At 43.0% G+C, this 22,656-nt stretch overlaps 1 protein-coding gene across 4 annotated transcripts in view; it reads right to left on the bottom strand.

Moving 5' to 3' along the window:
• The window catches only part of patj (PATJ crumbs cell polarity complex component), an 87,508-nt gene that overhangs the window by 6,531 nt on the left and 58,321 nt on the right, over positions 1 to 22,656 (bottom strand). For all 4 annotated transcript variants that reach the window (XM_018726757.2, XM_018726758.2, XM_018726756.2 and 1 more), the window contains exons 30-44: positions 17,729 to 17,925; positions 16,150 to 16,241; positions 11,103 to 11,175; positions 10,630 to 10,731; positions 10,352 to 10,444; positions 10,176 to 10,244; positions 9,769 to 9,907; positions 9,227 to 9,333; positions 5,597 to 5,680; positions 5,104 to 5,297; positions 4,301 to 4,448; positions 2,770 to 2,856; positions 2,545 to 2,668; positions 2,208 to 2,245; positions 385 to 507 (exon numbers count right to left, since the gene is read on the bottom strand). In XM_018726757.2, the coding sequence (XP_018582273.1) occupies positions 385 to 507; positions 2,208 to 2,245; positions 2,545 to 2,668; positions 2,770 to 2,856; positions 4,301 to 4,448; positions 5,104 to 5,297; positions 5,597 to 5,680; positions 9,227 to 9,333; positions 9,769 to 9,907; positions 10,176 to 10,244; positions 10,352 to 10,444; positions 10,630 to 10,731; positions 11,103 to 11,175; positions 16,150 to 16,241; positions 17,729 to 17,925 (1,670 nt within the window). The remainder of the gene's footprint in view (positions 1 to 384; positions 508 to 2,207; positions 2,246 to 2,544; positions 2,669 to 2,769; positions 2,857 to 4,300; positions 4,449 to 5,103; positions 5,298 to 5,596; positions 5,681 to 9,226; positions 9,334 to 9,768; positions 9,908 to 10,175; positions 10,245 to 10,351; positions 10,445 to 10,629; positions 10,732 to 11,102; positions 11,176 to 16,149; positions 16,242 to 17,728; positions 17,926 to 22,656) is intronic.

The following is a 22,656-nucleotide window of genomic DNA, read 5'->3' as shown; positions in this document are numbered from 1 at the left end:
AGGAGGAGGAAGAGGAGAATAGCTCTGGATCATCTCAGAGAGACACCGTTCACAAAGCCGAGAGACACTATTCCACATCGTTTAGTCCCATTGAAGAAATCCTTCATAAAAAAACAGAACTGAAATATAACACAACGCAAACTGGATCGCTGTCAGAAAAAAAAACAAAGAGCGTGCAAAAGAGGACAGCATCACCTCGAGTGGGGAATTATTATTAATAAGTAATATAATTAATATTATTTAGCTCATGCTTTCCAACAAAGCAATTTACAATGTGAGATTTGTACACTATACTGAAGGGCAATTTTCACTGTATTTGCTGCTGATGGGAGTGAATCAGGGTGAGGAGATGGGGATAATGAGAGAGGGAAGTAGATGGCCCACCTTGAGCTTGTGTGTCCTGGCTGCCACCCCATTGGCCTGGATCATGGCAATGAAGATGGGGATGTCACCTAGGGGGCTACCCTTGCCCCCCGCTATGCTGATGCCCAGTGCATCAGTGGGGCCCTGGACGGAGAGAGGGGTGCATCACTCAAAGCAGTGGCTAATGCGCAAACATGACACTCCTCATACCTTACATTCATCTACATTTTTAGTACATGCTTTAGTCCAAAACAATATACAGGTATACCGCGGTATACGGACTCCCAGTTCACAGATTTTCAGTATAATGGAATGTACCCATATTTGGTATACAGACTAACTGCTTGTGGTATTAGGTTTTTTTTTTTTCCCCGCTGTTTCAGGCAGACTTTGCCCCGATGACGTAGAAGTCATGAGCCAAGCAGGTGCAGATTTTTCCACAAGGTATGATAACATCATAATTTTGCATTACTTTTCAAAATACTTTATTAGTTTTGAGAAATGTTTTCCCCTTTTTTTATTGTTTTTTGAGGGGGGGGGGGGGCGTGGTGGTACAGTGGGTTTGGTTGGGTCCTGCTCTCTGGCGGGTCTGTGGTTTGAGTTCTGCTTGGGGTGCCCTGCGACAGACTGGCGTCCCGTCCTGGGTGTGTCCCCTCCCCCTCCAGCCTTGCACCGTGTTGCCGGGTTAGGCTCCGGCTCGCCGCGACCCTGCTCAGGACAAGCGGTTTCTGACTGTCTGTGTGTGTGTGTGTGTGTGTGTGTGTGTGTGTGTGTGTGTGTGTGTGTGTGTTCATGTACCTATCTACATTTCAGAAGGGTCTCAGAACCCACCTCTTTCTGATTCACTTCTCCCCTAATCTCATAAGCGCTCAATAAACATGTGCATGTTTGCTACGTTTAATAATTTTTAATAATTCATTTAATTCATTGTTATAGCCTGCTACTCGTGATCCACACTTGTTCATATGGTAGCTTGAGACAAATTAACTGTACTCTGGAATGACATGTCTGCACCCAAATCTCTTTCAGTTGATGTAATGCACTCTTTCTATCTTTTTCTGAGATGTGCGATGCTTAAAGAGTCTGTTAAATGAAGAAATGTAAACGTACTGTACATCTGTCTTTCGTATGTTTACATGTACTTATGGCACAGCAGTTTAGTGGGGAAAAAAAAAGAAAATTTCTGCCCTAATTTAGTCTTTGTTAATTTCCTTCGTATTATATTTAATATCTTATCCTCATGTTTTGATCACTGTTTCTTGAGACTGTTTTCAAGGGTTCGTAGGATGTCTGTGGAAATAGTTGGGCATGTCCGTAAAGTCTAGGATCGCACCCATTCTTTCCCCCATTGAAAATAATGGGAGAACGATCTCTTACTTTACTGACTCTTGGTATATTAACCATTTTCAGGAACAAATCAGGCCCGTATAACAGGGAATACCTGTATATGAATAAACCATGAGTACAAGAAGATGCAAGTAGAATAAATGTGAGCGTGCAAAACAGGTAACCAGTTGAAGGCAGAACAGAGCTTTGCAAGGTACATCAAATCAAATATAAAAAGTCCATATGTGTTACAGTAAATCTAACACAGCACAATACACGAGTACTTAGGTAAGGTGTTGTGGCAAGAGTTCAACAGAGATGAGTAAAGAGCAGCCATTCATCACCAAGCTTTGGATGCCTGGTGACCCCAGTAAAAAAAAAAAAAGAACTGCATCGGTCTTGAGGAAAACACCTTCAAGACCGATCCACAATGAAGACATAAATGTGCTCAAAGGGAGCAGTAATCACACCCTAACGATATCAGCAGCAAGAATTAAGACGATAAGAGCCTTCAGTACCCGTGTAATCTCCACGGAGCGCATCCCTGTGTCAGCCCCTACAAGGACAGACAGAGATATGACAGAGCTGTCAAGGCCGTGCCGCAACAGAGCCGGCCAATCCCTCTTCTTTGAGGACAAACATAAAAACCTTTTTGCTGCACATTTACTCTGAATTTCTTTCCTAACAAATACTCCTTTGCCTATGATTAGTAGCAGCCTTATTGTAAGCTTTATCTGTGCACGGCAGCGTACATGATGTTCCACACAATTAGACTTACAGTCTTGGGTGAGAGCTGTGGATTACTGCAGAGCTAGTGTATGGCCAGTGAGGAAAGATTTGAGAGGGATGCATGACCTGTGCTCTTGCTAGGGAGCTCCGCTGTAGGTCTTCTGCTATTGTTGAGGAGCTGAGAAGCAGGCGCTTGGGTCCCAGGGAGGGGCGCTGTAGCAACAGAGCTGTTGGCACTTGCGTGGCTCATCTGGAAGGAGGGGCCACACAACGGAGACACGGAAACATCTCAGTGCACCCTGCGTGCTAACCTTTGAAGGGGCAAGGCCTGCCCGGGCTGCACTTACGAACCTGGCTTCCCTGGGAGTTGCGTCGGGAGGACATCCACGAGGCTGCCTTCAGCCGGCCCAGTTCGAGGAGGACCATTCCCCGGGCACACTGCGAGGAGAAGAGTACACAGCAGGGTCACCACCATCCCAGCCCTTCTCCTATAGTGCCACTTGCCTAACGCAGTGCTGGCACTCATGGTGAAAGTTATCACTGCGGGCATCAGTAGGTCGGCTGACAGACCTCAACCGAGGTATTGTGATGCATGTTCCTCCCATACCTGCTGTGGCAGAATACTCCATCACAGCCCCCAGAGACAACAGAATTTCAACCATGTAGGACCTTGCCGCAACCCGCAGTACAGGTTGTCTGCAATCCAGTAGCATTGTGCTGTTGACAAATCCATATTTTCAGCTGGAATTTGTGTTTCCCAAAACTGACTATAAAATTGGACACATAAAATTGTTTTCGCACTGTGCTGTGTCTAACGTGCAGAAAAATGACTCAGAACTCCTCATCCAGTTACTTGCCGTTTAGCGTTACATACAACTTTAATGCACCACTAGGACCCCAGCTTCTTCTGTCTCTCCAGCAGGTTCTAATAACTGCTAAAAATACCTGGGAAAATCTACCTGAAAAGCAAATCTCACAGTCAAAACCGCTGCAGTTTTCCCACCCTTATCCGTGCATAATATGACATTACGGATGAGCTTATTCTTTGACCTTGAGAGTTTTTTAGGTGCAAAATGTCTAATATACAATTACTTTTAATAAAACACGCCGAAGTAAACACCTCAACTGGAAAACAAGAGGCATTATAATTATACTAATACAGTTTACAGTTTCACACTTTTGAACACCTGCTTGTAGTCCTGCTTGTAGTGAAGACAGTGTTCTCATGACCGCACGAGTTTGGAACCAACAACCTCCTGATGTGTGTCCTAGCTAATTTAATGGTAACACTGAAGCAGTGAAACAACACTGCAAAGTGACAGTATTACAAAGTCAAATAATAAAAAAAGCATCATTAATAGTGAAGATAAAACTCACTGCTATGGGTTTCACACGAGGTTGTGGTGAACTGGAAACGCCAGAAAAATAAAATTGGATTTCGAACAAAGCTGGCGGCCATAGCACTGTCAGTGACACCTGCAAATTAGAAATTACTCACCCGACTCCAAGATTAACATGGAAAACGGAAGACGCAATAATTGTTTATCTTTTCTCTTACAAATGACTGTTGAACTAAAACTTCATAATTTTAGCAAATACTTTCAGGTATAACCCTCAGCTGCAGACTATGCACCTGCATGTTACGAAGGAGTTCTGAACAAAGCTCGTTCATTTATTCAAGTTTTATTTCATACAGCAATTCACAGATGGTTGAGATGTTCATTGTCACTGATTTCAGGGAGTCCCCAGAAATGTCTGTGGCAATAGCGCCACCTGGTGGCACTCATAGGGAAACAGGCTTATCCAAGCACTGTTAATGACAGCACCTTAAGAGGAGGACAGCTAGTGCTGCATGTCAGGGAAGGAACCTCCCTCTGCGCACCTTGAGAATGGCTGCCACAGTCTCCTGTGATGCCTGCCTCATGTCCTCTCCATTTACTGACAGGATCTGGTCTCCTTGCATGAGGCGGCCATCGAGGTCGGCCGCCCCACCCTTCACCACCTCGGAGATAAACACGCCTGTGCCATTACTGGGAGAGAGCAGAAGGGCAGGGAAGAGAATGAAAAACAAAAATATAAAGGGAATTCCAGTAAGCACATATTTTACTGCAACTGACAACATCAAAAACACGAGAAGTTGGCAGGAAATGTTCAACGAATGAGAACCCTCGAAGAAGAAGAATGACTTGTATGTCTGCATAACTGTGGAGGTCAGAGGATTACGTAATCAGTGCTGTTCCATTCTGATACTCGGTGTTTTTCCATCACTCCTGCACTTGGGACCAGTGTGTGACAGAGAAGGCCGTATAGTCGGAGATGCACGATATCAGAGCTTCAGTCCTTAGTGCTATAGGACATGTTTCTCCGCTACTTACTATTACATTGGTTGCATATCTACAAATTGCAACAGACAAATTAAAATGCAAAGGTTTCAATCAAAATGTATTGGTTTTAAATACACCTTAAGGGACAGCTGTGAACTAATCAGTTCAAGCTTTGTCTTTTTTGGTCATTTTCTAAACCACAACACTAGCGTTCACTCCGTTTGTTATGCGCAATTAACTTGAGCATAGTTACAGCTACGGTCACATGGCCTGTCATGAAACAAGTTGTTTGGTCCTTTCTACAGCAGACATGGAAACGGTTAGTAGCCTTGGAGGCAAAATTCTGAGGCCCAGGACTGACCGCTTGCCCACGATGCTGAGGCCCAAGCCGCGGCCGGCCTTCTTCTGCAGCTCCACTCGGAACGCGTCCAGGTTCTCCTCGTCACGGTACTGGCTCTCGTCCCGCAGAACCATCAGGCGCACCTTGGCTGGGGTCTGTCTGAGTGCTGCGATAGCGTCCTCGTGCACCGCGCCCCGCAGGTCCACACCATTCACCTGCCACAAACACCGGGGCAGGGAAAGGCATGTAGCACTCGGGAACTGTATTATTATCCATGCACAGGAGAGGGCGATGTTGCATCAGCTTCAGTTGCATTAGGAGCCCTAACAAAGCACTTTGCTACAAGATCAAGGCAAAGGGAACACTATTCCATTTTCCCCTCCGCTGATCAGACTAGAGAGCGGTCAGGCAGATCATCCAGGACTTTAGAGCTTAGGCGAATGCGCTGTGCTCGGGCAATGACTTTTCCGCTACGCCGAGGCCTCGATCCAGAGTGCCTGTTACTGGGTCTCACCTCGAGGATCTGATCTCCAGCCCAGAGGCGACCATCACGAGCTGCAGCGCCCTCCTCGTACACCTCGTGGATCACAATGGCATCCTGCAGAATGGGAGATAGATACACAACAGTAGGCCATTAGAGCCTGAGAGTTAGGCTTCATCTTTGTCTGAAAAATTCTGCTTTTATTTCACGATGCAATTACGTTCCATAAATTCAGTTAAAAAAAAAAAAAAAAAAAAAGCGGACAAAAACAGGCTCGGTTAACACAAAATAGTTGCAAGTGCTGAGCGAAGATGGCGCATTACCTCTGTGGTGTCATTAGTCTGTTTCAAAGGATAAACACAGTTACCGTTCCTGCAACGTCAGCTTTCTTTGCTTTTCTTGAACAATCTGGAAAAGCACCAGTGGCCTGTAATCCTAGGAACGTGAGTGAGATGAATGTAGCGCAGCTTCTGTGGCACATGGTGTACTTGAGAGTCTGACTGGAGAGGCATCAGCAGTGATAGAGAGCTGTAACTTTATAGGACCAGTCAGTTCCCAGTTGAAGGAACCATTATTTTTCCAGACAAGCAATTAACTACGAAGCCTGTTCCTGAAATGGCCATTAATGTCATTTCCAAAATTAAAAGATGGATGTTATTTTGACAAGTAAAGTGCATCCCACTACCATTGATTTTGCCAAATAATGTCATTGCTATGCCTATTAAGACATAGACTGCCATTTCCTTACTTCAAGGGGTCATTTTTTCCCAAAGCTGCTTTTAAAATACTTGGGCTGAAAGGTCCTTGTCATCATTATACTCCAATAAATGCAACAGTGAATTTCTGAACATCCATCCTTCCATCCATTGGCAACAGCCACCTGTCCCGAGTGGGGTCGTGGCGAGCCGGACCCTTACCCAGCAACACAGGGCGCGAGGCCAAGGGGGAGGGGACACACCCAGGACAGGACGCCAGTTTGTCACAAGGCACCCCAAGCAGGGCTCGAACCCCAGACCCGCCACACAGCAGGCACTGGCCAAACCTGCTGAGCCACTGCACCCCCCAATTTCCGAACAGATTCACATCTTTTCAAACTCATTTGGCACTTGGCACCTGCTACAAATATTACAGCTGTTCTACAGCTCACTGATACTAAAAGTAAAATAAGGAGCCTATAAAATGCAGCACACAAGGTCTCGTTCCCTAGTTTGTCATCTCAGTTATCATATCCTCAGAGCAGATAAACCTGCATACAATTTTTGTTTTAATGTACCACAATTTTTTTAATCATCACCCATGATTCCATCACCTCCACTGTGGTACAGACAGTACAGAGACCTTTGGGTTGCATGGAGTGACATTTTCTTTCCTATGTGAGTATGGGTGAGAAACATGATTTTTGTGAGTTCATTAGCGCCCCCTAAACTCGCCTTGTTTGTACTTGGCACCGAGCCAGTGTATCTTATCACTCTCATATTTAGTGACAGAGCAATACAGAGCACAAGTCATCACTCTCCAAAGCGAGTGCTTTAGTTAATAAGATCTCTGACCCCATTGCCTCTCTGCCACAATCTTCAGAAACGAGGGGAAATCTCCGGTTATAAAGTGCAGTTACATTAGAGCGGTGCCCTCCCATCAATACTGCAGCTCAAGGGTAGTCATTCAATACCCTGCCTTTCAAAGTGTCTCAAGATCAATTTACTTATCTGGGCATCTGCGTCACCTAAAAATCTAAAGGGATTTTAAGGTCAAACTCCTGTCCTTTGTCTACATGCACCAAGAAAGCTGCAAAACGTTGATGCTGACAAACACAAAGGAAAGAAGAACAGACGCCACATTCAGATGGAGAGAGGAGTTTGTTAAGGTGAAACAGGAGCCTAAAGGTACAGAAGACACAAAGCATGGTCATAAATAGACCTTGATAGGTGGCACAAAATACAATTATACCACGCAATATGTTTCAGCTAAGAAACTATATTAGTCCCAAGTTGTCTGAAGATGCTGAATCTGTATATGGAAAGCATCATCAATGCCCAGACACTCCACCAGTGTGTACATTTTTATTTGACACCTGCTTTAACTTGAATTATCAAAGCCATTCCAAGTTAACCACTTGTCTCCAGCAGCAGCAGCTGTTCCATCTCACCTGAAAAGCCAAATGTATAAAAGCACAAAGCTGTTTTCAGAGCATTGCTAGGACTTAACTAGGCAATGGAGCTAATTAAAATGAAAACGAATCACTTCTGTCCTCACTTTCACATAAATGAAATGAATTCCCAAAAACTGAAGGAGGGTGCAGAGGGTTCTCGCTTTATGACACAAGCACCTGTTAAATGAATAAATGTAAACGTAAATGTAACACAAACATAAAATGCTAACTTAGAGCGGAAAAATATATGGTGGGGATATTTTTCCTCATAAGAAATAACAAAATATGTTGTTAAGGTGGATTGACATAACCTAAATAAATGAAAAGAATGTAGACCTACTCAACTTTTCATCTTTTTCATAGCGTGCCTTCCATTATGTTTGGGGCAATTTTAAACAAAACTTGGGATGAATAAATAGAAGAGAAATGAAAAGTTGGGGTGAGCTGTATAAATCCATACTTTGCACAACAACACACAAAACAAGACATTACTATGTGCAATCTTAGACAAGAAATTGATGCTGCAACACAGTACGAACAGAGCATTAAGAGCCTCCAGCACTGTTTAATTTCTCTAAGTAATATCACAGCAACTCATACTAAAACAATAATTAAATCTGCTGAAAATGTTATTTACCAATACAGCGTATTAATTCCTTATCTATTATTCTTAAATTTGCTTTTGTGTTGTCTGTGCCTTTTTTACATTTAGAATACAAGAGTGTTGTGACTCATGATGTAATCTGTTATATTCAGACAATGAAAGTCATGTTTCCTTGCAAATGAGCACTGATCCATTCTTATGCTCACGTAGTAAAACACAGACATGGTAAACGAGAGCAACTGAGGGTCGGAGTGGGGCCAGCAAATGTGGGGCTGACGCAGAGCTGCCTAGGGTCATCGCCAAGCACCGCTCAGTGCTGCCTTATGCAAGCGCTCATCTCAGATGGACCGAGACACAAGTCTCTGCTGCGTTCATAAACGCACTGACCAAGCCTCCGGGCACAAACACTGGAAGAGTAAATTTCTACTTCTGTTGCCCTAACTGTGACATACGGTTTAAAGAACTTGCTTCAACACCCAACACAATTCTCAAAGTGCCGTTATAACAAACATCCTTGCTGAATATGCATGCCCAGCTCTATCACTATACAAAGTCTTTACTGGGGAGAAACAGTATGTCCCATAGCACAATTACACAGGGATATCACCTATAACATCCATCACACAATCATTCAATGCCAGTCGACCTGATTTGATGTGGCAAAACATATTTTTGATGTGTGTTGCGTTATGAGTGGTATAATTGAAGACCACTGTGAAACAGTCAGCTATCTTTCAACCAATCATCCTGAAAGTAAGAATTCCATAAAGTACTAGGTGAGCAGCAAAGCAAAAACTGAGGTGTGCCTATAACATGAAGATTTATTTCACAGAGCTCTGAAGACATCACGGTGGAGGTGTCGCTGTAACAAGGACACGGGAGGGAATATAGTAATTGAGACACCGCTCACCAACTGTGTATCCCGTCCTCCAACAATACTCAGGCCCAGCCCTGAGCGGCCCTTGGAGATCTCAATGACTGTTTCTTGACCAGGAACGATGGGACAGGTGGCTGGATCTGACAAGAGACAATTATAAGAATGTGAAAGATTCAGGACACGCAAAATAATTGGGCACTGTTGAGTTATGCATCATTAGAATCCAGCGTAGCAGGAATAAGCTTTTTGCTGTGTTAACAGAGCACCAGAAAGGTGGATAAGAAACAAAGAGAATGTCTAGAGAGTAAATAATGAACCCATCTGTCACTTATAACACCGCTGTGGTGTTTTTACACTGTTGGGCTGGGCTGCCTTCTGCATTGATTTTTTAATCCTATGTTCTGCTGCACTACAAGCAGAGATTTGCAACGCTGTGATTTATTACGCTCCTTTGTAATGAGTTCTTCTGCACCAGGTAACTTCCATGAGTACTGAGGCAGTTAGTTGTTCAGTGCTCCAGCGCCTCATACAACACCATCCTGAGAAATGTGCAGGGCCCTAATGCTGTCCCGCACCTCGACTGCAGTACTCAAACTCTGGGCTCGTGCAAGACATGGCAAGAGCAGGTGCTGGAGGAGCAGCTGGAGGAGGTGTGGCATGGTCTAAAGGCAGCTTGTTGAGGCTCTTTAAGTTTTTAGGAATGGTGCTGGTTATCTGAAACAGAAGACAGCAGAGAGTCACTGTACAGTACATCCCAATCCAAGGCTTAAATTCTCATTAAATACTTCAAAGTTAGAAATATCCAGCTCTGGAGTTGAAACCTGAAACGCAGTGCTAGCTTTCTTCCCAAATTCTGTTTAATGATTTAGAAACTTACCTTTGAATGTTGTCATTGACCCATGTAGCACAGAAAGCCAGACTATACAGCCATAGCAGCCCTATCTTTAAAGCCCTTTTGCCCTTCTGTTTACAAGCAGCTCACCTGCTTAAGGGCTTCCTTTGCAGGAGGCTCAGCTGTAGATTCCACCCCTTTTTCAGATGACTTCAGCTTCTGTGAGACCAAACAAAAGAAGGTGAGGTGGCCAAGATACACAAGCAAAAGTGTGATAAGCAGTGGGAGAAACTCTGCTCAATGACCTGTGTTTCTGAGGACCTTACCTTTGATGCAGTCTCTCCATCACTGAGGCTCTTACAGGCTGAATCCTTGGGAGAGACCTCAGTGCTCACCCCTGGTTCCACATTGGTCTTCTCCTGGTGAAGGGGAGAAGCAGATCAGCTTCCTACTCAATACAACATTATGTTTTTGCTGAGGAAACACTGAGGCGCTTTGATGCATATCTTCTTTCTCTCCACCTCAGTGAGCATCCCAGCAACCCACCACATTCCCCTATGTGCTTGAATGCGGACAGATTTTCTGGAGCCCAGAAAATGTTTACCTTCACAGGAGTTGTCTGTGGAAGGTTCCTTGTGAGTGACAGGTCCTGTGAAGCTTGTGGATTGTCTGTGGGAGTCGACATGGCTCCAGTGTTTTGGTGGGGCTGAAGGACATTATGACAAGAGAACCATCTATTTATCAACTTAAGTACAATTTCTGCTGAAATGATGAGTGACCACTACAGTAAAGGATCCAACCATCAATCAGCACTCTTGCTTGTAAAGAAATGCATAAAAATGTCTGTTACTCTAGAGACATATCTGATTTATGAGCTGGAGCATCCACCTATTTTTACTCCAGCCAGAGATCAGCAAAAACTGTATTTCACACTGAAAACAAAGCCCACTGTGTAAATTCTGATTTCCGATTTGTGTGCAATGTTCTGTTTTGTGGGGTCAGTTAGCAAGAAATGTTTCTTTTTTTGAGTTTAAATGCTTATGCTGTTGAGATACTAAGGAGGACTTAAGAACATACTTCACTGAATGAGAGTGAGGGTAGGGGAGCAGGAAAAGGTGGTACTGCCATCTGATTGATTGCATCTTCATTCCTAGAGATGCAAACAGAGAGAGTGGGACAGATGTAAATAAGGAGAGGGTGGGAAAGAAAGGAAGGGATAACTGAGGATTATTTAAATAATAAATAATTGTTTTTTTTTTCCCCCACAGAAATCTTATAAGGATGATGGAGGGTTGGTATGTTTTGAAAAGTAGAGTAAGAGTGTAAAAACAGTAACTTAAGATATATACAACATGATAAAGATTTACATGAGAAATCTGAAAAAGAAAAAATGGACTGGCACGAAGGTATAAAATATCACTAAAAATAACTTGAAATATTTTTTTTATTTGTAGTAAACAAAAAAAACGTGATTTACTTAAAGCAGAAACCCAGCAGCGTATTCAACAACTAAATTCAGATAAACTTACTATGCAAATAAAAACTATAAATTTAAAAAGATATTATATGGAAATTTGCAAAGTGCTTTTTCAGATTTTACACAGCAACTTAAGCCGCAGTGAATGGATTGAACATGACCTGATAAAGGAAAGGAATCGAAAGGAATACACGGACATAATAAACAGAAATACCAATATTCATCAACTGCTGAGAAATCTGTACAGGTTTAGAGATTTGTGTAGACTGAGTATTCTAGACACAGAAAAGAGAAATGGAAAAATGTATCAGGAAAGAGAATGAAAACCGCAGCAGTATTTGCAGATTATTCATTTTATAATAGGAGAAGGAAAAGTTTCCTCCAGTCCCTGTGTACAATGAAATCATATGCAGCTCCACCCGATAAGGTAGATGTTCACGTGACAACACGAGGCTGCACATGGCTACACTAATAGCAAAAGGCGCAAATTTCCGAAAAGCATTCAAAATTCCCGAGGGAAAACATTAAAACATCGAAGAAACAACAAATCAGAGAGCCTGATGAGAATGGGAACAAGATTCAATGCAGAATGTTGAATCATCGTTATAGCCCCTAAGCAATAGAGCAGATCCATATGAATGGTGATGATAACTTAAACTGCTTCCCCCCAAGCAGAGGGTGCCTGAGTACACGTGCGGATCACAGCTGGAATGTTTGCTCTCTCATGAGCAGCTGCTGGACAAGTGAAGGTACTGGTCCGTCAGACACCTGCTTGCAGCTGGTTGCCACCTGTCCTCTAATAGATTTCCTGCAAGGGACTATACAGTATGATGTCCAAGGTGAACAATGCAAGCAGATTACAAGGATATGAATTTGAAAATGCATCCTACACCCTTAACATCCTGTCTATCATGGAGACTGTGTGAACAGTCAGAGAGAATCAATAAGACAAGGTAAACACATTCACACACAATACACAATTCAGCTATCCACCCACTGTGGAACTGCTTATCCGGTCAGGGTGATCTGACATGTTCGCACTGCTATCAAAGAGTTATATGTTCTACAAGGAAAGTGTGGAATAACATACAGTTTACAGCGTACGTTACCTGAAAGAAGATATTGTCTTACGTTGAACAAAAAACTTAGAACAGCGAGTGCAATATCGCGGTGAACTGAGCACTAGAGGCGATATTCCTGAGAACCCCAAAGCTCTGAGATACTGCTGGAAGAAGCATCTTCCTGACATCTCCTGGCTTCCTCATTCCAGCATACTCTACCAGTGGACAAGGATGATGCTGAAGAGTACGCAGCTATTAGCACTGGCAACATTGCATTTTCCACAGTTACTACTAATTTCAGCACAAAACCAAGATTTAACCAACAGACATTCAAACTTGATTTTCTGTGCATTACATCAATACCTAACATCATTAATAATGGCATCTCAGAGCTATAACTTCTGAAGAATAAAATTATTTCCTTCCTAATCATCATTTTCATATGGTGGTTATACTAAAGCAAGATTTACCGTTCTGGATGTACAGAAGCCAACACACAACAAAATCACTACTTATGCGTGCAGTTCTTTAAAAGAACAGACGATTTTAAGAAAATATTCGTAAATAAGGAGTTTACACAGTTGCTCCTTGAAGACTTCTTGTTAACCTTAAATAATTTTGAACCCATGTCTTTCCACCATTAAAGTACATGCAAAGAAAGTGGAGCAATTTCATTTTCATTTCTTCTCATAGGTTCCACACCAGGAATGGCCAACTGTTTAAATTGTAATTACACAGAAGGATTTCAAAAGGTGGATCTGGTAGGCAGGGTTCTGGAGTTGCCAACCTCACTTTTCAACAAGTCTGGAATTTCATGCCAATGTTAGTTAAATTGATTATAATTATTTTGAAAGCACAGCCTAGGCCTTCACTTTTGCAGCGGATATTTGTCTAATAGCTTTGTTTAAAGTGTCTGGTAATAGAAAATCATTAATTTTAAATTTCTGCAAATGTCATTTGTTCAGCTTTATACAAGCTCAAGAATTATGTGCTAGCTATTTTACGTTGTACTGAGAGTACTGAAAAAATGTCGTGCAGGAAACTTTCTAGAGACAAAAAAAAAAAAACAGCAGCACAAGCATACACACTTATTATTTTGCACATTGCCATTATTCATATACTGTCTCTCTATTTATGTCAGACTCCAACCCATTGTAACTCAAACAAATAGCCTAGCTGCTGAGTGAAGAGTGACAGAATCCCAGCCAAGCAAAGGAGGAGAAGTGAAGGCTTATCACCTTACACAGCAGAAGAGAGAAAAGGCAAATGCAGGCATGTCTTTCGGCCTCGCGTCTTTAGTCTCAATCTGTTGGGTACCAAAAGGAAGCCAGTCCGACAGAACGCTAGGTAGATCGTAGTGTGAATCCAAGCTGATTCTGTGTCAAACCCACAAGCCCCATTCTATTCCTGTCTAATTTGCCCATAACTGTGATCATCAGAGCTCCTCACTGCGCATGAGGACATGTCCACCTCTTCTTTCACAAGTGCAAATGATGGAACAGATGGAGACGCTGTGTTTGTGTTCCCAACCACAGGTGAGCTGGGAGAGTGAGGCTGCCTGCTGCTCCAGAGTATATATGCTGGTGAGCAGAGGCACAGAAAAATAAGTCTTACATTTACATTTATTCATTTAGCAGATGCTTTTCTCCAAAGCGACGTACATTTCTTTCTATCCTCACCCCGAGCCTCTCTCCATCTCTCCATCTCCTTTGCCCAGCCAGTGACCCTTTTCCAATTACTGTTAATGCAATTTTTCCCCCCATCAAGGTGGAGGACAGAGGAAAGACAGTGAGAATTTATGGATCTATCAATCTTTCGCTGCTTCATTCGATCCACCTCCAACAAAGAAAAATAAGACAGCAAGCAGCTGAGAAGGTCACTATGCTCTTGTGTTGTGCAAAGTTGTATGGTGCACCTGAACACGCCAGCTCACATGCTGTGAGATATAGACTCATACAAATAAGGGGGTTATTGGAACCACAGGTGCTGACACAGTGACACTTTTTGATGTGTTTTATTGGTTTGGTCATTTTGTTCTTTTCTGCTTTATACTGTGATAACCATGGGAATAGATTATGAACCCCATCTCCCAGGACATTTGATCATTCTTTCTGACAACCGACCTTTAAATCAACACAGAGTCTGTGAGAACATCAGTGTTTCAAAGACATTCTTAACATGAACATGGCATTTAAAATTAAAACAGATACTTAAATTATCCTAGCTAATCATGAAATACCTTTGAAGTAAAAAGTGATTAAGGAATTGTAGTACACAGCAGTCAGGTGTACAAAGGAATTAAGAAATTTTGCCAAAATTACACTTCAATTTAGATTCTAAAAATGACAATTTTATGGAAATACTACTACCTCGTCAAAAGCTAGGTAGTGCCTAATAACGAGACATATTTAAATTCCTTGATTTATAAAATCACAAAAATCACAATGTCCATGTACAGTGACCTGAAATGATTTTCTTGCTGTGCTAGCACTCCATTACAATTATTTACTTTACTCCATTACTCACTTCTGCCAAGAAAGCTGCTAAGAGAACAACTTACAATGACCACTCCTATCCCTAGTAGGTACTAGTTCCACTTTACTTTCTTCGTCATATTTCAACAGAATGCCCACTGACAATTTTATATTTGTCAACAGGATTTAATTCCAGAGAGCACAGAGAATATTTCGAGCAGGTGAAGTGAACAGGTATTTAAACATCAGTACTGCAACAAAGACATCTTCCAGCTTGCCTCTAGAGGTCTGGTGAGCCAGAATGTACTTAATAGTCTCATCATACTAGTTAAACACACTTCACCAAATAACAAGGTCAGTACTTTCACCTTATTAATTGGACCTCCTTTGACACATGCAAGAATAGTGAGGCTCTCTGCTAATGGGTCTGCATTTATCCCTGAAAGTCCTCTCCTTAGTAAGAGAGATAGAGACAGAAAATACTATGGGTGTATGGCAAGGTTTTACAGTTTCCCATAAGAATGGAAAGGACAAATATACACTGGAAATTCAAACCATGTTTTGCAGGAGAACTGAATATCAAAAAACTGTCCTCAATATTCTGCAACATCAAATTGCTAGTTTTCACTCCTAACAGTACAATATACACAACTCTAAGAAAGTTCATCATGGTTTACCAGCTAGGAGTTCACCACCCATACACACCTCTGCTGAGCGTATGATATGATGCAGAAATCAACACAAAAGAATGCATCCCAGCCTAGTACCATGCCCAGAGCAACAGAGTCTCACTTAATTAATGATCAAAAAAAAATAGCAGCACAAAGTGTCATCTCTCTTGGGCTATGTGGGGATACCGCATTAGCATCTTCCAGCTGTTTCACTGATGCAAGCTATACAAGGTGAACAACATGCAATCAGATGTGCCATCAAGAAATAAATATTATGTCCTAGCTCTTTTATGTTGAATGAAATCCAGAAAATACAGTCTGCTATAAACAGCTATACTTTGACCACTAAATAACTAGCTCTGATATATTAACAGATGGTCTTCCGGAATGAACCTAACTGAAAATGAGACATGGCCTCAGTTTCGCCATAGTTTCACTTACCTGATGAGAACCAGTTTGACCTTTGAAGGGGCGCTCTTTATGATGGCAGATGCATTCTGGTGACTTCTTCCATACAGAATTTGGTTGTTGATCTAGAAACAGACGCATAGACATATGTTAACAATGCTGAGTCCCTGGAGGACATCAGGAAACAGTAGAACATTCACAGACATACTGAAAACATGCTGAGGTATAATAATCCACCAGCATCCATCATAACTGAAATGCTATTGTCAAAATTAATTATGAATAATACTAAATGGTCATAAACATATTTTTGTGCCCTTCTTTCAAGGACCTTTAAGAGACACAAGAAGAAATGTTCGATCAATACAATTTGAACTGCACTAGAGAGAAATGCATTTAAACAAATTAAATAATGTTATGTGTACTGTACACAAGCAAACAGTAAAAGGCTGAAGACCTTGTCTTCTATTGTATGACCTGCCCATGAGGTAGGATAGACAGGACATGATTAATCCATGATATTAATCCCTGCAGAAAAATTCACAATACAGAGTGCCATGCAAGTACTGCTGTCCTATATAATCAGCATAATGGGGACAATACAGTGTTACTGACACATGGCTGCAACAGGAGGACGTGCAGTAGGACATAGAAAAGGGTCAGTAAGGAGAGAATATTGACATGGAGTGGGTATGCATGCTGCTTTGGAGAAAAGTGTCTGACAAATAAATTAATGTAACTGTATAACAAAAGAGGGGCTCCGATGGAAACGCGATACATAAGGAAAGAAACCAACAGAAGCAAGGAAATAAGGAAGGACAGAAACTGAGTATGCACGGGAGCATACAAAAGCTCCCGGCCTCGTAGATTCTTCTTTAAACCGTCACATATTTTGTATCTCACGGAGTAAAATAAATACTCGATGCACGAAGCTTCTCGGCCATCTTTCCGCTGCTTTTCATTTTCAGTTTTGCATTAAAATGCAGCCATACCAATGTAACTATCCAAATGAAGGGGCTTTACAAATGAAAGTATTGAAAAAGAAAAATGTTTTCTGGTTCGCTCCTCCTGATGAGTGCATCCTCGGTGACCCTTTCTGAAAGATACCGAGGAAAATTCGTTTTCCCTCCCACACTACAGTGACAGACCTGACCGTCATTAATCTAGAAGGAGACAACCTGGTTTAAACAAGCCCTGTTCTCCACCCTCAATGAAACAAGTTGACATTGATGTAAATGCTTCATTTCCTCACTGGATGAATCCTGGCTTGACAGGAAAAGACTTCAGCCAGTCACTGTCGCTGGCTGTGCAGCAGAATTACTCACCAGGCAGAATATCAGTAACGGAACGACAGTCGCGAGCATTACTGTAACTGAAGGAACGCGTTACTATTATTGATAGCACGGTCAAAAGTGCTACTACTACTGATGGAATGAGACTCATAAGCATTACTGTTAGCGAGGAAAATACAGTGATACATGTTGTCCCTGCTGAAGGAACTAGACATAACAGTGACAGGGAGAACAACAACAACACCTGTTAGTGCTCCTCAGGGAACAATACTCGCAGACAGAGTGCTGAGCGTAGCAGCCTATTACGGGCAGCCTCTCACCTCCAGCAGCTCGTCCCCAACCCGGATACGACCGTCCCGTCCAGCTGGCCCATCAGCTGTAATGCCCACCACAAAGATACTCATGCAGGAGCGGTCGCGGTTGCCAGCCAGGCTGAGGCCCAATCCCTGACGGTCCTTCTCCAGCTCCACCAGTAGTAGCTCCCCTGGCAGTTCCCCGTATCGCTGCCTGATCCGCTCTGACGTGGCCAAGAGCAGATTGAAAGACAGCGAGAGGGAGGGACACGGAGAGAGAGATAGAGAGAGGGAACAGAGAGCCATCAGGGAATTCCTAAACACATCCAAATTGTAGGTGAGTCCGTGCATAGTCTGCAACCAGTCAACTTCATTTCTCCTTCATTTCTAAAAACATTGCAAATTAGTAGGACTGATTAGTGGGACTAACTACTCATACTCTAAACGCATTCAACATAGTGGAATTTCACCTGGAAAAACGATGAACATGGCATGGAAGGATTTAGAGGGAAAAATGAGTCACACCACTCCGAGAAGTGAAGCAATGCTCCGTTTTGTTCAGACCAGGCCACCAAATGACAAAATAAGAGAACTCATTTTGCAATGAGCAAATTTTTGCATTTTGACCTTCAAGATAATATGTGAAATTGCCCAAGAAACTGTTCTGCTTGCTCAACCCAATACGTTGACCTTTCAGCAAGAAAATGGTGACAGTGAGGGGACCAAACACAAAGTCAGCAGACAAATGAACCAGAGCTGAGGCCTGCAGTGCATGAGAAGCTTGAAGAGCACAGCAGTCCAGCCAAGTCCCAGCGGGTGAGAAGACGGGACAGCTGAGCACAAGCCCTGGTGTTCCATTTGCACCGCTGCAGTGACCTTTCTGCATGAGACAGGAGTTTCTCAAAGTTGAAGGAAGCTGACATTTGTAGTAGCTCCTCATGAGTGGAAGACAGGGCCTAGGGTTGACACATGAATAGGGTGTGATCCCCTACCCTCTCCCCCTTCTGTAGGGTATTCAAAACGGAGTGCTTACAGGTCAGGACCAGATTCCTTCATGCCTCCACGGACCCTTACGGTTAACGTCACGGAACCCATGATTACACGGTGCTTTATAAAGCTGTCATTTACTTCAAAAATTAACAGTTTCCCCCATTACTGTTCAGCTGCAGATATTAACTTTCTGGAAGCATTCTTGAGGTTGTCATCAAGTAACAATGTAAAATCACACACGCTGTCTGAAACAGCTTCTCTCGAGCGGGGTCACGGCGAACCGGAGCCTAGCCCGGCAACACAGGGCGCAAAGCACGAGGGGGAGGGGACACGCCCAGGACGGGACGGCAGTCCGTCGCAAGGCACCTCAAGCAGGGCTCAAACCCCAGACTAGCCAGAGAGCAGGACCCAGACAAACCCGCCACGCCACCGCCTGTAACTCAAGTTGTAGCAAAACATTCAGTTTTCAAAATGAAGTGAACTGCAGGGCTTTTGCTGGATTCAGCTACATTTACATTAGCTTGCATCATGTAATAAGTCCTATTTAATGAAGATTGGTTGATTTAAATGTGTCAGCACATCTCAAAACGCGATACCTTCGTCACGACTTGTCTGTGGTCACTTAGCCATTAACATACGGGCAGCGACCTCCGAACAATGTATATCACTATTACTGCATCGCATAACAGGTGGGACAGGACTAATGCAGCCCGTCGCCCTCATCCGTTGTTTTATGGGGTGCTGGGGTTTTCGGGCATACTTTGATTAAAAACTCCAGCAGCCTGGCTGTGAAAATAACTGCACTGAGAGTGGGGGGGGGGGGGGGGGGGGAGTCCTTTAGCCTTTGCAAGAGCCCTGCTATCACAGATTTTATTTTCAATTTATTTTTACTGCAGGGAACCGATTAATACCAGCGCAATGTTAGGGGGGAAATTAAAACCCTTAAGAGGTACATAAATTCCCGGTGAATAAAGACTGCAGATGTTCCCCCCTCCTTTGGCCGACAGATGCAAACACGCCTGGGGAGTAAAGAGAGGGGAGCCAGCAATCCGCAGTGGTGGGAACGAGGTCTGCTGTTGCCCGATAAAACCGCCCTCCATTAACTGCTCTTTTATGCCTCATGAACAAAAGTGCAGAAATACTGTAACTCTTTTTTTTGTTGTTGATACTGGCCTGAAGGATTTATTGCTTAATTGGAGTCTTTGGTTATGATGATCTCTAAAAATAATTTAAAACCTGAACCATTCATCCAGGTACTATAACAACGTGCAGGAAAGAATTCAGTTCCCCATGAACAGCATTTTGGATCACAAGCAAGTTCACAGACCTGCATTTCTGATGTTAAGTCCTAGCACTGAGTAGCATTAAAATAACATCAAGGAAACATATCATGACATAAAGCCTGATGCAGCCAGAATAAGGCATACATGACTTGATCAAGGCCATTAAGCACTGCGATCTTCCCAGCTACTTTTGCCTTGCACTATTTATCTTCTATTTGTTGATGCCTGAAGTCATGTTAATTAAAAAAAAAAAAAAAAAAACGTGAGATGCCAATGTCCTTTAGCTTTCCATCCCTACAAATAGTACATGAGACAAAAATACATTAAACCATGCACCTCTGCATATACCTCCCTGAAGCCAGCAGAGCCTTCAACAAACAAAAGATCAATGTTTCAATATGAAATGGAATGGAGCAGGGAGCCAGAACAAGAGGAATGGTGAGTATAAAGAGGAAAATGGAGCTGGAATTCCTGACATAAAAGATGCTGGGAGTGACACTGCAGGAAAATCTGAAAGGTATGGGGAAAAATTAAGGCCATCTGGAGACGGAACAAACAGAGCCAAAGCGACAGGGAAATCTTGCATCACTCTTACTTTCATGAAGCAAAACCTACAAAAAAAAAAAACAGCAACACAGTGCAATAGACACATACACTACTTTGCAGTGCTGACTGGCAGAGCAGGGACTGAGAGCAGTGGAGAAGACACAGCAGTGCTGGGTCTGCTGCCAGAACGGATGACGTGATCCTCATTAACGGGCTGATCAGCTGTAGGAATGACTAAGTCTATGGCGTCCCAGTGGATTGACTTGCTTAACGAACTTCATTCATCACTGTCCAGTCATAGAGAAGAACAGACCCCTCTAGGTGGCCAGTTAATGTTATGAAGGGGCATCAGGTGTGGGGGGGCTGAGGGCTCTCCAAAGTTCAGTGTGTGGGAATCCAACCCTTTAGTACTGCACCATAGTTTTTCTGTTAAGGATGCTGTTGTGAAATTCTCCTCCTTATTCACCAGTTTAACATTAATTACATAAATACATAATACTGCTGCATGAATTGTGTTTGATTTGTCAAAGTGTTCCCATGTATTTCCTCTACTCATTCCTCTACACTGGCTTCCTGTAGCCTCCCGAATCAAATTCAAGATCCTGGTTATTGCCTACAAACCCATCAATAGAACTGCTCCCAGCTATTTACAAGAACTGATCAACCGCTACACCCCAACTAGACCGCTTCGCTAGTGTACTTCTGCTCGCTTGGTGGCCCTGCACATGAAAGGTAAAGCACAGAGGTTCTCAGTTCTGGCTCCGTTGTGGTGGAACAACCACCCCCTCTCACCCAGAACTGCTGAAACGCTGTCTACATTCACGAAGGGTCTAAAAACTCACCTTTTCCGGACTCACTTCGCCCAAGATTTCTCCAGCTCATGTGTGGTGTAAATGTTCATGCACTGTAACTTTATGATCATCCCCAGATAAGCCTTGACACAGCCGTTACTCTGGCATTGTATGTGAATGTTTGTGTACCATATTATTAAAAAAAAAAAAAAAAATTGTAGGAAGGTTATTAGGATTCATCTATCCCGCGTTTTATGCGCCTACTCGAGCGATGAACATTGGTGCAACAAGTGGGAGGTAAACTATGTTTACTTAAGAATCACATGTCTGCAGCCGTGTCTCTTTCTCTGAATGTAATGCACAAATTGTATTTCAGCCGAGAAGTACGTCGCTTTGGAGAAAAGCGTCTGCTAAATGAGTAAATTTAAATGTAAATGTAAACATAACCCAGTTTTGTGCTGCAACTCTTACTGGATGTCAGAACCCACACTGTTGATTCTTTGCCTCATTGAGACAGGAGGAGTGAATGCAGTAAAGCCAATGAAATTCATTCAGATACCTTTAATTCCACAAAATGTTCTGCAGAAGTGTAATTCCACTTAAGGATATTTAGTCACACCAGCATTTCATGGTAACTGTGTGAACTTAAAATACCATATTTCTGTATATAACTTCCAAATTAAGGTTTAATTAAAGATTGCATAGTGGGGGCACGATGGCATAGTGGGTTTGGCTGGAGCCTGCTCTGTGGTGGGTCTGGGTTTTGAGTCCTGCTTAGTGCCTTGCAGCGGATTGGTCTCCCATGCGGGGTGTCTCCCCCTCCGCCCTTACACCATGTGTTGCCGGGTTAGGTTCTGGTTCGCTGCGACCCCGCTTGGGACGAGCGGTTGGAGACATTGTGCGCGCGTGTATAAACACTGCGTTTTCCAACAGTCATTTCTGAAATGAACCCCCCCCCCCCCTCCCCAATCCAACATTTGGATGAGCAAAGGTTAGCTTATGTCACATATCCTTGAAACTTCCCTACGAGGAAACACTGGTGCATTCTGCAACCATCAAGGAAATGTCTTGCTTTCTCCAAGCCTCCTCCGCTATTTGAAACAACATTAACATGGTTTTTGAATTCTGACTTGATTCCTGAGAAGATCTAAGAACAAACGAAGATTAGCTTATGGATGCAGTCTTGGACTCTCCAAAACTCCAGTCTATGTTTATGTTATCATTGGAGGCTTAAAGCAGCTTCCACAGGCTGTGTGACAGCGGAGATCCTGGCTAAGCTATGTTAGGACCTAGTGTTAGCGCTGTCCATTCAGGGGAAGTAGTGAAACCGATTCCAATCAGCATC

The sequence above is a fragment of the Scleropages formosus genome, chromosome 9, assembly GCF_900964775.1.
Source record: "Scleropages formosus chromosome 9, fSclFor1.1, whole genome shotgun sequence".
NCBI classification, from domain to species: domain Eukaryota; kingdom Metazoa; phylum Chordata; class Actinopteri; order Osteoglossiformes; family Osteoglossidae; genus Scleropages; species Scleropages formosus.
The sequence above is the reverse complement of the archived record's forward strand: the minus strand, read 5'-3'. Positions and strand labels throughout refer to the sequence as shown.